Source organism: Pristiophorus japonicus, chromosome 2, assembly GCF_044704955.1.
Source record: "Pristiophorus japonicus isolate sPriJap1 chromosome 2, sPriJap1.hap1, whole genome shotgun sequence".
Classification (NCBI taxonomy): domain Eukaryota; kingdom Metazoa; phylum Chordata; class Chondrichthyes; family Pristiophoridae; genus Pristiophorus; species Pristiophorus japonicus.
In genome coordinates, this window is record NC_091978.1 from 90,526,675 (window position 1) to 90,539,828 (window position 13,154).

The 13,154-nt window shown below is 43.1% G+C and overlaps 1 protein-coding gene across 1 annotated transcript in view; it reads left to right on the forward strand.

Annotated features, from left to right (window-relative positions):
- Nucleotides 1-13,154, forward strand: part of LOC139228815 (long-chain-fatty-acid--CoA ligase ACSBG2-like) — a 165,205-nt gene that overhangs the window by 68,060 nt on the left and 83,991 nt on the right. The window contains 1 exon segment of the mRNA XM_070860220.1: nucleotides 1,615-1,848. Within this exon segment, the coding sequence (XP_070716321.1) occupies nucleotides 1,615-1,848 (234 nt within the window).

Consider the following 13,154-nt stretch of genomic DNA (forward strand, 5'->3'; position numbering starts at 1 on the left):
GCCGTTGGATGCTATCTTGGCAAAGGCGTTGGTGCGTGTACAGTTAACGTTTGCCGGAAGTTTGCAGAGCAGGCAGATTTGATGCATCACTGCTATTTTAGAGCTCCACACTCTAGCTGACGCCCTCTCTTAAGCTCACACAGCTGAACACGCATTCAGCAACATGAAGGACGCCCCAAGAAATTTAATGACCTCACACGAAAGGTCAAGCTCAGTGAATGCATCTTCAAATGCTATATCCTAGAAATAACTTGAATAAATTATTGTGATAATAACGTGGAGAGGAAACTAAACTCTATCAGGAGCCATTCGGAACTGCTACTCACAGTTCCCATTCCCAGTCCATACTGAATTATTGTATCCCATTCCTAGCTCACTCTGATGTGTTTCTGCTGTATTCTTGCTTCACCAACCCATTCTTGGCCTTATATGGCCTATTGGCAGCTTTAAGTGTTAATTATACTTGAACTATTTTTGTCGATGTGGATTGGAGGCAAGTCGGGGAAGTGGTTCTAGTTTGGTGAGGACTCCCAGCGCATTTTATGATGAAAGACCAGAGAAACCTGGTTTTCTCAGCTTGGAAAGGAAGTACATGAGGTGATATTATAGAGGTATAATAAGAGAATTCAGGAATGGAAAAACTGAACCTGGAATATTACTTCAGAATAAATTGTGTCAGTAGGGCAAGGGGACTAAAATGCAGGTTCAAGCTAGTAAGAATAAATTTAGAAATTCTTCACATGTGATTAATGTATGAAATAGACTTTTAGGTAAAGTAATGAAAGTGAGAACTCTGAAATAATATAAGTAACATTTGGACGCAACAGAGGGGGACTGGAGAACCTTTTTGGATGGTGAATTAAGTTTGGCAGAAAAGCCTTCCTAATCTATAATTATCTTCAGACTGACAAAACGGTTACAGCATCATCTGATGGTTTTATGCTCTTGGCTCTGGATTATTTGAAGCTGTTCCCTTGATAAATTGGACTTCCATCTTGTCAAGGGAAAGGTTTTGCCACTTTTTTACCACTCAGTATTAATCCCTTCACAGTCAAATACAACCCCTCACTGGCGATTTTCCCAGTGGCAATGATGGCTATTTTCAAACAAATGACCTACATCCTCATTTGAATGTGTGAGAGGGGGAGACAATGTCTAGAATGGCTGTGGCGTGGTTTCCTTGGACCAGCTGATGAATTGTATGCATGTGTCCTTTTGGATGCCAAAGCATAGATGTTATGTTTAGTTGGGGCCATTTGAAAGGGTTTCTATCAGACCAACCGAACGTTTTCTTCCCCAAATAAATGTGAATGGCGGAGGTGCACTTTTGATTATCTGAACTGAACATCAGGTTTACATTTGTAATAGAAAATGTTTTTTTTGGTATCTCCTCCTCCCCAGTTTTTACTCCTTCTGATTTGGAATGACCAAGCCTCGTACTTTGTGGCTCTGACCCCATCCTGTCCTATACAGTTTCCCTCCCTCCTCCCTCAAAAATTATGAACGAAGTCAAAAAACTTCTTATTGGTTAACCACTATTTCTTGCTTTTCTTGTTTTTTTAGTGTCGTGTGGTGAGGTCAAATTGGTTATTTACATCTCCTTTTGTGTTACAGAGACACAACTGTGCCCTGGGGATACTCCTTGGCAAACAAACTGGTGTACAAGAAAGTTCGCGGCGCACTGGGCCTGGACCGATGTACGAAGTGCTTGACGGGAGCAGCACCCATTAGCAAAGAAACATTGGAGTTTTTCCTAAGTCTCCGTATCCCACTTTATGAACTTTATGGAATGAGTGAGAGTAGTGGTCCACACACAATCTCTTATCCAGGAATGTTTCGAATAACAAGGTCTGTATATAGTAATACTAGTGTAGTCAAACTTATCACATTTACATTCTCGTTGTTTAACTTGCAACATAAACTTGCAGAACTTGTATATATTAAAGAATTGCTCATCCTATCACTGAGGACCCTTTTCAGGATTTGCACTAGTTCTATCTTTTCCACCGAATACAATTTTGCTTTATTCCCTTCTGACTTAATCTCTTCAATTTGTACATTGTTCCTACGGGTCAGCAGCTACACTAGTTGGTAGTCTGTTCAGAGTAACTCAACTGTCTTCTTCAAAACTTTAAGTTGTTTGCATGCATGAAGGATAAGCCAAAGATTGAGTTGATTCAGACACGCTGCTCCATCTCTGCTAATATTAAAAGCTACTAATTCCGGGTTGGAATTTTAACCTATTGTGCTGAGCAGGAGAATGGGTGGTCCGCTAAAAGGCAGCCAGGTTCTGCTTTAAATACACAGACTAGGCTCCCATGGTGCGATCGGGGCTTGATTACAAATTTGACCCCAGTACTGCGTGAGGCCTATAAAGGCCCAGCAGGAGTCCGTAGATCGGTGGCAGCTTCGAGGAGGTGGAGCGGGAGTTTGTGAGGCCTATAAAGGCCCAGCAGGAGTCCGGGGATCGGCGGCAGCATCGAGGAGGCGGAATGGGAGATTGTGAGGCCTATAAAGGCCCAGCAGGAGTCTGGGGATTGGCGGCAGCGTCGAGGCGGTGGAGCGGGAGTTTGTGAGGCCTATAAAGGCCCAGCGGGAGTCTGGGGATCAGCGGCAGCGTCGAGGAGGCAGAGCGGGAGTTCGTGAGGCCTATAAAGGCTCAGCGGGAGTCTGGGGATCGGCGGCAGCGTCGAGGAGGTGGAGTGGGAGTTCGTGAGGCCTATAAAGGCCAGCTGGTGCAGGGGCAGAAGAAAAACAAAGAAGTAGAAAGAAATCGAAAGGTGACATCATAGCCAAGGGAGTAAGTGATTGACTGGTGATTGGTAAGTATTTTTTCTTTTTCTTTTCCCTATCAGTAGGTAACCTTTAGCATTATTGTTGCCAAATTAAGTTAATCTAGGGGTTAAGTCATGGCAGGAGAACTCGGACATGTGTTATGATCCTCCTGTGCTATGTAGGAACTCAGGGACGCTTCAAGCATCCCTGATGGACTATAAGTGCGGGAAGTGTATCCACCTGCAGCACCTGACAGACTGCATTGTGGCAGTGGAGCTACAGGTAGATTTACTCTGGAGCATTCGCGATGCTGAGGATGTCGTGAATAGCATGTTTAGTGAGTTGGCCACATTGCAGGTAAAGGGTACACAGCCAGATAGTGGATGGGTGGCCAACAACAAGAGCAGTGGAAGGAAGGTAGTGCAGGGGTCCCCTGCGGTCATCCCCCTGCAAAACAGATACACCATTTTGGGTACTGTTGAGGGGGATGACTCATCAGGGGAGAGCAGCAGCAGCCAAGTTCATGGCACCGTGGGTGGTTCTGCTGCACAGGAGGGCAGGAAAAAGAGTGGGAGAGCTATAGTGATAGGGGATTATATTGTAAGGGGAATAGATAGATGTTTCTGCGGCCGCAATCGAGACTCCAGGATGGTATGTTGCCTCCCTGGTGCAAGGGTCAAGGATATCTTGGAGCGACTGCAGCACATTCTGGAGGGGGAGGGTGAACAGCCAGCTGTCGTGGTGCATATAGGTACCAACGATATAGGTAAAAAATGGGATGAGGTCCTACAACCTGAATTTAGGGAGCTAGGAGTTAAATTAAAAAGTAGGACCTCAAAAGTAGTAATCTCAGGATTGCTACCAGTGCCATGTGCTAGTCAGAGTAGGAATTGCAGGATAGCTCAGATGAATACGTGGCTTGAGTGGTGCAGAAGGGAGGGATTCAAATTCCTGGGACATTGGAACCGGTTCTGGGGGAGGTGGGACCAAAACAAGCCAGACGGTCTGCACCTGGGCAGGACCGGAACCAATGTCCTATGGGGAGTGTTTGTTAGTGCTGTTGGAGAAAATAATATGGCAGAGGGATAGAACCTATGCAGGGAGACAGAGGGAAGCAAAATAGGGGCAGAAGCAAAAGATAGAAAAGTAAAAGTGGAGGGCAGAGAAACCCAAGGCAAAAATCAAAAAGGGCCACATTTCAGCAAAATTCTAAAATGGCAAAGTGTGTTAAAAAGACAAGCCTGAAGGCTCTGTGCCTCAACGCGAGGAATATTCATAATAAGGTGAAGGAATTAACTGCACAGGCAGCAATTAATTAATATGATATAATTGGCATCACGGAGACATGGCTCCAGGGTGACCAAGGCTGGGAACTCAACATCCAGAGGGTATTCAAAATTCAGGAAGGATAGACAGAAAGGAAAAGGAGGTGGGGTAGCGTTGCTGGTTAAAGAGGAAATTAACGCAATACTAAGGAAGGACATTAGCTTGGATGATGTGGAATCTGTATGGGTGGAGCTGTGGAATACCAAAAGGCAGAAAACGCTAGTGGGAGTTGTGTACAGACCACCACTCAGTAGTAGTGAGGTTGGGGACAGCATCAAACAAGAAATTAGGGATGCATGCAATAAAGGTACAGCAGTTATCATGGATGACTTTAATCTACATATTGATTGGGCTAACCAAACTGGTAGCAATGCGGTGCAGGAGGATTTCCTGAAGTGTATTAGGGATGGTTTTCTAGACCAATATATCGAGGAACCAACTAGAGAGCTGGCCATCCTAGACTGGGTGATGTGTAACGAGAAAGGACTAATTAGCAATCTTATTGTGCGAGGCCCCTTGGGGAAGAGTGGCCATAATATGGTAGAATTCCATATTAACATGGAGAGTGACACAGTTAATTCAGAGACTAGGGTCAAGAATTTAAGGAAAGGTAACTTCGATGGTATGAGACGTGAATTGGCTAGAATAGACTGGCAAATGATACTTAAAGGGTTCACGGTGGATAGGCAATGGCAAACATTTAAAGATCACATGGATGAACTTCAACAATTGTACAACCCTGTCTGGAATAAAAATTAAACGGGGAAGGTGGCTCAACCGTGGCTAACAAGGGACATTAAGGATAGTGTTAAATCCAAGGAAGAGGCATATACATTGGGCAGAAAAAGCAGCAAACCTGAGGACTGGGAGAAATTTAGAATTCAGCAGAGGAGGACAAAGGGTTTAATTAGGAGCGGGAAAATAGAGTATGAGAGGAAGCTTGCCGGGAACATAAAAACTGACTGCAAAAGCTTCTATAGATATGTGAAGAGAAAAGGATTAGTGAAGACAAATGTAGGTCCCTTGCAGTCAGATTCAGGTGAATTTAAAATGGGGAACAAAGAAATGGCAGACTAGTTGAACAAATACTTTGCTTCTGTCTTCACGAAGGAAGACACAAATAACCTTCCAGAAATACTAGGGGACTGAGGGTCTAATGAGAAGGAGGAACTGAAGGCAATCCTTATAAGGCGGGAAATTGTGTTAGGGAAATTGATGGGATTGAAGGCCGATAAATCCCCGGGGCCTGATAGTCTGCATTCCTGAATACTTAAGGAAGTGGCCCTAGAAATAGTGGATGCATTGGTGATCATTTCCAACAGTCTATCCACTCTGGATCAGTTCCTATGGACTGGAGGGTAGCTAATGTAACACCACTTTTTAAAAAGGGGAGGGAGAGAGAAAGCGGGTAATTATATACCGGTTAGCCTGACATCAGTAGTGGGGAATATGTTGGAATCAGTTATTAAAGATGAAATAACAGCGCATTTAGAAAGCAGTGACAGGATCGGTCCAAGTCAACATGGATTTATGAAAGGGAAATCAAGCTTGACAAATCTTCTGGAATTTTTTGAGGATGTAACTAGTAGAGTGGACAGGGGAGAACCAGTGGATGTGGTGTATTTGGACTTTAAAAGGCTTTTGACAAGGTCCCACACAAGAGATTGGTGTGCAAAATTAAAGCACATGGGGGTAATGTACTGACGTGGATAGAGAATTGGTTGGCAGACAGGAAGCAGAGATTCAAGATAAACGGGTCCTTTTCAGAATGGCAGGCAGTGACTAGTGGGGTGCCGCAGGGCTCAGTGCTGGGACCCCAGCTGTTTACAATATACATGAATGTTTTACATGAAGGAATTGAGTGTAATATCTCCAAGTTTGCAGATGACCCTAAACTGGGTGGCGGTGTGAGCTGTGAGGAGGACGCTAAGAGGCTGCAGGGTGACTTGGACAGGTTAGGTGAATGGCCAAATGCATGGCAGATGCAATATAATGTGGATAAATGTGAGGATATTCATTTTGGTGGCAAAAACATGAAGGCAGAATACTATCTGAATGGCGGCAGATTAGGAAAAGGGGAGGTGCAACGAGACCTGGGTGTCATGGTACATCCATCATTGAAAATGGGCATGCAGATACAGCAGGTGGTGAAGAAGGCAAATGTATGTTGGTCTTCATAGCCAGGGGTTTTGAGTATAGGAACAGGGAGGTCTTACTGCAGTTGTACAGGGCCTTGGTGAGGCCTCACCTGGAATATTATGTTCAGTTTTGGTCTCCTAATCTGAGGAAGGACATTCTTGCTATTGAGGGAGTGCAGCGAAGTTTCACCCGACTGAGTCCCGGGATGGCTGGACTGACATGTGAGGAGAGACTGGATCGACTGGGCCTTTTTCACTGGAGTTTAGAAGGATGAGAGGGGATCTCATAGAAACATATAACATTTTGACTGGACTGGACAGGTTAGATGCAGGAAGAATGTTCCCGATGTTGGGGAAGTCCAGAACCAGGGGACACAGTCTAAGGATAAGGGGTAAGCCATTTAGGACTGAGATGAGGAGAAACTTCTTCACTCAGAGAGTTGTTAACCTGTGGAATTCCCTACCACAGAGAGTTGTTGATGCCAGTTTGTTGGATATATTCAAGAGGGAGTTAGATTTGGCCCTTACAGCTAAAGGGATCAAGGGATATGGAGAGAAAGCAGGAAAGGGGTACTGAGGTGAATGATCAGCCATGATCTTATTGAATGGTTGTGCAAGCTCGAAGGGCCGAATGGCCTACTCCTGCACCTATTTTCTATGTTTCTATGATTGCTGAGATCAGCATTGCATAAGATTTCAAATGTGCATTTAATTTCGTAATGTAGATAAAGGGAAACCAGTGGATCTAGTATATTTGGATTCCAAAAAGGCATTCGATAAGGTGCCACATAAAAGGTTATTACACAAGATAAGGGGTCATGGGATTAAAGGTAATGTACTAGCATGGATAGAGGATTTGTTACTGGACAGAAAACAGAAAGTAGGTATAAATGGGTCTTTTTCAGGTTGACAGGCTGTAACTAGTGGGATGCCGCAAGGATCAATGCTGGGGCCTAAGCTATTTACAATCTATATTAATGACCTAGATGAAGAGACCGAGTGTAATGTACCCAAGTTTGCTGATGATACAAAGCTAGGTGGTACAGTAAGCTGTGAGGAGAACACAAAATGACTGCAAAGGGATATAGATAGACTAAGTGAGGTGGCAGATGGAGTATAATGTAAGGAAATGTGAGGTTATTCACTTTGGTAGGAAGAATAGAAAAACAGAATTTTTTAAAATGGTGACTTTTAAATGTTGGTGTTCAGAGAGATTTGGCTGTTCTTGTGCAAGAAACACAGAAAGCCAGCATGTCGGTACATCAAGCAATAAGGAAAGCAAATGGCATGTTGTCCTTTATTGCAAGGGGGTTGGAGTATAAGAATAAGGAAGTCTTGCTACAATTGTACAAGGCTTTGGTAAGACCACACCTGGAGTACGGTGCACAGTTTTGGTCTCCTTATCTAAGGAAGGATATACTTGCCTTGGAGGGGGTGCAACGAAGGTTTATTAGATTGATTCTTGGGAAGAGAGGGCTGTATTATGATGAGCGTTTGTGTAGAATGGGCCTATACTCTCTGGAGTTTAGAAGAATGAGAGGTGATCTCATTGAGACATACAAGATTCTGAAGGGGATTGACAGGATAGATGCTGAGAGGTTGTTTCCCCAACTGGAGTATCTAGAACTAGGGGGTATAGTCTCAGGATAAGGGGTAGGCCATTTAAGACAGAGATAAAGAGACATTTATTTACTCAGAGGGTTGTGACTCTTTGGAATTCTCTGCCCCAGAGGGCTGTGGATGCTCAGTCATTGAGTATATTCAAAGCTGAGATAGATTGATTTTTAGAATCTAGGGGAATCAAGGGATATGGAGATCTGGCGGGAAAGTGGTGTTGAGGTCGATGATCAGCCATGATCTTATTGAATGGCTCAAGGGGTCCTATGGTCTACTCCTGCTCCTATTTCTTATGTTCTTAAGTTCTTATAATCTGTTGCCCTGGGTCTGTTTAGCTCAATGGTAGTACTCTTGCCTCTAAATCAGAAGGTTGTGGATTCAGGTCCAACTCTGGGGGACATAATCTAGGCTGACATTTTAGTGCTACATTGTTGCTGTTACCTTTCTGTTTAGGTTGACATTAAAAAATCCCATATAAAAGCAAAATACTGTGGATGCTGGAAATCTGAAATAAAAACAGAAAATGTTGGAAATACTCAGCAGGTCAGGCAGCATCTGTGGAGGAAGAAATCGAGTTAACATTTCAGGTCGATGACCTATCATCAGAACTGGAAAAAGTTAGAGATGTAACAGGTTTTATGCAAGTACAGAGGCAGGGCAAATGGGTGGGAGAGGGTGGGGGAAAGAACACAAGGAAAGGTCTGTGATAAAGCAGGAAAGATTAAATGACAAAAGGTATGATGGTGCAAGGCAAAATGAAATGGTAATGGGACAAGTAAAGATGGGACTAGAGGGGGTGAGGAGGTGTAAATGGGAATAGTAGAATCATTACTAACAGCTGTTGTCCGATAAAATAGGGGCAATGGTTCTGATCTGAAATTATTGAACTCAATGTTTAGTGCGGAAGGCAGTAAAGTGCCTAATCGAAAGATGAGGTGATGACCCTCGAGCTTGCGTTGAGCTTCATTGGAACAGTGTAGGAGGCCGAGGTCAGAGTGGGAGTGAGGTGGAGAATTTAAACGACAAGCAACCAGAAATGGCTAGTCCAAATGTATTTAACAGGCTGGAGATCAAAGCAATATTTTGAATGCTGCAAATAGAAGGTGAAAAAGCATCTGTCAAAAATATATTTTTGAATATAAAAACTTTTTTGCATGCTTTCTTGGTTTGTCACATTGTTAGTTACATCTTTATAGTCCATACAGTTAGTGAGGTCTTGGCGTTTAGTATATTTTTATTAGCACTTTGTATTGGGTTGTCAGTATCTTGGGATGAATGAGGAAGGTGGGTCAGGAAGATGGCTGAGCAGTGGGTGAGGGTGTGGCTTGGATCGTGTGCTACCTCTTGGGAGTGTTAATGGGAAGCTGAAGTCTTCTTAGTCAACTAGTGGTTGGTTCTGGACTCTAGAGTTGGGTGGGGCTGTAGAAAGGGGGCCCACAGTTTTTCACTGTTCCTATAGCTCACATGTTCAGGCATCAGATGTCATACAGTTGCTTTGTCCAACATATTTGGTGTAATGCAGCATGATAACACTTTGCACCTTCTTGCCAATACAATTGAAAGCTGGTTGCAGTAGGGAATAATTTTCGTGACAGGATTTGCAGGTTAGAACCAAAGAAGTTTGCAGCACAGAAGGGGGCCATTTGGCCCATCACATCAGTGCTGGCTCTTTGCTAGAGCAATCTAAAAATAATCCTACTGCCCTTTGATGTCTCGATAGCTCTGTATCTGTCACTGCTTCAAATACTTATCCAATTTACCCATAAAAGATGCAATTGTTTCTGCCTCAACTGCTCTCTGTTGTCTTCTAACCACTCTCCTTACTTTTAAGTGATAATTTTTAGAGACCTCCCTGACTTGTCAATCGGAGGAAATAGCCTTTCTCTATTCTCTCTATCAAAATCTTAGAGGTTTAAAAACCTTGAATCTATTTCTCGGTCTTCACTGCTCCGCTGGAAATGGATGTAGTATCTCGTCTCTCCTCATAACTGTAGTTTCCTATCTCTAGCATCATCCTGATGCATTTACACTGTATGTTATCTATGGCTTTAATGTCCTATTATATGGGCTCCCAAAATTGGGCACAGTATTCTAACTTTGGCCAAACCAACATTTTAAACAAATTTATCATTACTTCTCTGTCCTTATTTATAAAATGCAAAATACTATTGGCTTTTTTTATGGCTTTATCTACTTGCTCCTTCAGGAAAACACTTATCCAATTTTACCTTAGTATTTGAGCCCTTGGGCTTCTCTGTTCATCTACATCCTTCAGCATTTTTCCATTGAGAATATATTCTCATTCCTTGGTTTTTTCCTCCTTTACAAAATGTATTGTATTGTACCTATACACACTTACACAGAGCAAGGGCCCAAATTTGGTCAAAACTAAGTTCCACCCATTTACCGTCGAAAAGACCGCTAAGATCCTGATGGAATTTTGGGCGGAAGTTTGGTGAAAAAATGGGGAAAAAAACGCCTGACGGAAAAAGTGAGCGTTACACTGTGATTCTGGATGGCAGCAGGCAGTAGGTCAGATTCTGGGCGGCAAATGCAATCCTCAACAAAGTAACGCCGAGGCTAGAGTCCAGGGAGGAGAGGAACGCAAAAAAAAGAATGTTCAACAAATAAAAAACAAAACATGACAAAACCTTCAAATGACCCTTTCAAACAAAATCGCTGCAAAATAATTAAAGCAAAACATCTCACTAACCTTTTCTTGCAGGTCTTCATACCTACTGTCCAGGTAAGACCTGCTTCCACGCAGCGGTCTTTTCTCCTGCTGGAGCGGAGGACCGCTCGGATGAATCTCGGGCGGGAGTAGGCAGGAGGACTTTTTTCAGTGTTGCCAATGGACGCTCCCTAGCAGTTCTTTCGAACCGCCGGCATGAGGGCCTCACCAAACTCGCATGGCGAGGAGAGTGCCGAAAAAAAGGGGAAACCGCTGAGAAAATTCGGCGGCAGCTGGCGGTAGGGTGATCAAATTCAGGCCACAAGAATTGACCCAGCACTATCTTTGGTGTACACCACTATAAGCTCTTCTCCAGTCTGAGAAACACCCTTTTACCCTCATTTTCTTTCCTGTTATAACCAACTTTCTATATGCCTCAATTATCTTTTAGTATTGTTAGCCTTAATTTTATCATGTAGCTCCCTTTTAAATTTGTTTCATTTTAATCTTTTTTTATCCACAGAAGTTAATCGTTTGCACCCCTCTTTTGTCTTTTAGGAGTATATTTATTTTGTGCTCCATGAAGCTCTTTTTTAAAGATTTTCTACTGCTGATCTTTTGACCTCTTTGCTAACTTTCCAACTCAGTTAGTTTGGGCTAAATCCTTTATCATTATCTTTATCTTTACCAACATCTTTATCTTTGACTCGTCATTTTAATATTTATTTCATCTGCATAACCTTTATTCCGATTTATCTTGGGATAGTTAAAATCACTCACTATTATTGCCATCTTGTTCTTGCATATTTATTGGAACTGTGTGCAGAGCTTCACTGCTGGGTGGACTGTAATTCCTAATGCTTAACTCTATCCATATGGATTCTGTCTTCCATCTTAGTGCAGTGATAGAATCCTTTACAATTATTGTCACTCAAACCCCCCTTTTTCCCATTCTTTACTTGAAAAAATAATTTATGTATGTCATTGGTTCCAACATGGACCATGATTTTTCCCTTTTCCCTCCTTTTCCAGAAGTTTTTTCCCCAGCTGCTCAGTGATGTCCTTCACCTCTGGCATCATGGAAGCAACATACATAGAATTACATAGAATTTAAATGAGAGAAACGAGCCATTCACCCCAACTAATCTATGCCGGTGTTCATGCTGCACATGAGCCTGCACCCACTCTACTTCATCTCACCCTATCAACATATCCTTCCATTCCTTTCTCCCTTGTGCACATATCTAGCTTTCCCTTAAATGCATCAATGCATTTCACCTCAACTACTTGATGTGATGGCAAATTCCACATTCTAATCACTCTCTTTGGGATAAAGAAGATTTCTCCTGAATTCCTTTTTGGATTATTAGTGACTATCTTATATTCATGACCCGTAGATTTGGACTCCCCACCCCCCACAACCAAAGTGAAACATCTTTTCTACGGCTATTTGATCAAAGCCCTTCACAATTTTAAAGACCGCTATTGGGTCACCCCTCAGCGTTCTCTTTTCTAGAGAAAAGAGCCTCAGCCTGTTCAGTCTTTCATGATGGTTAGAACCACCTTGTTCTAAGATCATCCATGTAAATCTTTTTTGCACCTTTCCAGTGCCTCTATATCCTTTTTAGTAATATGGAGACCAGAACTGTGTACAGTACTTTTAAGTAATACCATTCAGGACTCCTCGTTACTTCTGCAAAAACACTATCTATACCCCTGATCATAGAATCTGCCACTACTACTGTTATATATGTGGACTTGTATTTACTCTTTACAGCCACCAGAGGGCACATTCCACAGAGTCCCAAGGGATCCCATAATCTCTTGGGAGCACAGGTATTTAAGAAGGCTTCACAGGTTGGAGAGGCACTCTGGAGACCTGCAATAAAAGAATAAGGTCACACGTTACTTTGAGCTCACAGTATTCAATCTGATTCTTTCTCTATACACAACAACTGGCGGCGAGATACAGATAGCGAACCCAAAGATGCAGAGAACAGTGGGCATCCTGGAGAAATTTTCGGAGGGAGATGATTGGGAAATTTTTGTGAAGCGGCTCGACCAATACTTCGTGACCAACGAACTAGATGGGGACGAGAGCACTGCCAAACGAAGGGCGATCCTCCTCACTGTCTGTGGGGCACCAACGTATGGCCTCATGAAGAATCTGCTCTCTCCAGCGAAACCCATGGAGAAATCATGCGATGATTTGTGCACACTGGTCCAAGAGCATTTGAACCCGAAGGAAGGTATTCTGATGGCGAGGTACCGGTTCTATACCTACAAACGATCTGAAGGCCAGGAAGTGGCGAGTTATGTCGTAGAACTAAGACGCCTTGCAGGACATTGCGAATTTGAAGGACATTTGGAGCACATGCTCAGAGATTTTTTCATACTTGGCACTGGCCACGAAATCATACTTCGTAAACTTTTGACGGTAGAGACCCCAACCTTGAATAAGGCCATAGCGATAGCCCAGGCGTTCATTGCCATCAGTGACAATATTAAGCAAATCTCAGCGCATAAGTGCTGCTACAAGTACTGTGAACAAAGTGATGTTGTTTTCGAATCATAACGTACAGGACAGGTCACACATACCTGCAGCTGCATGTCCGCAGATGTCTGAG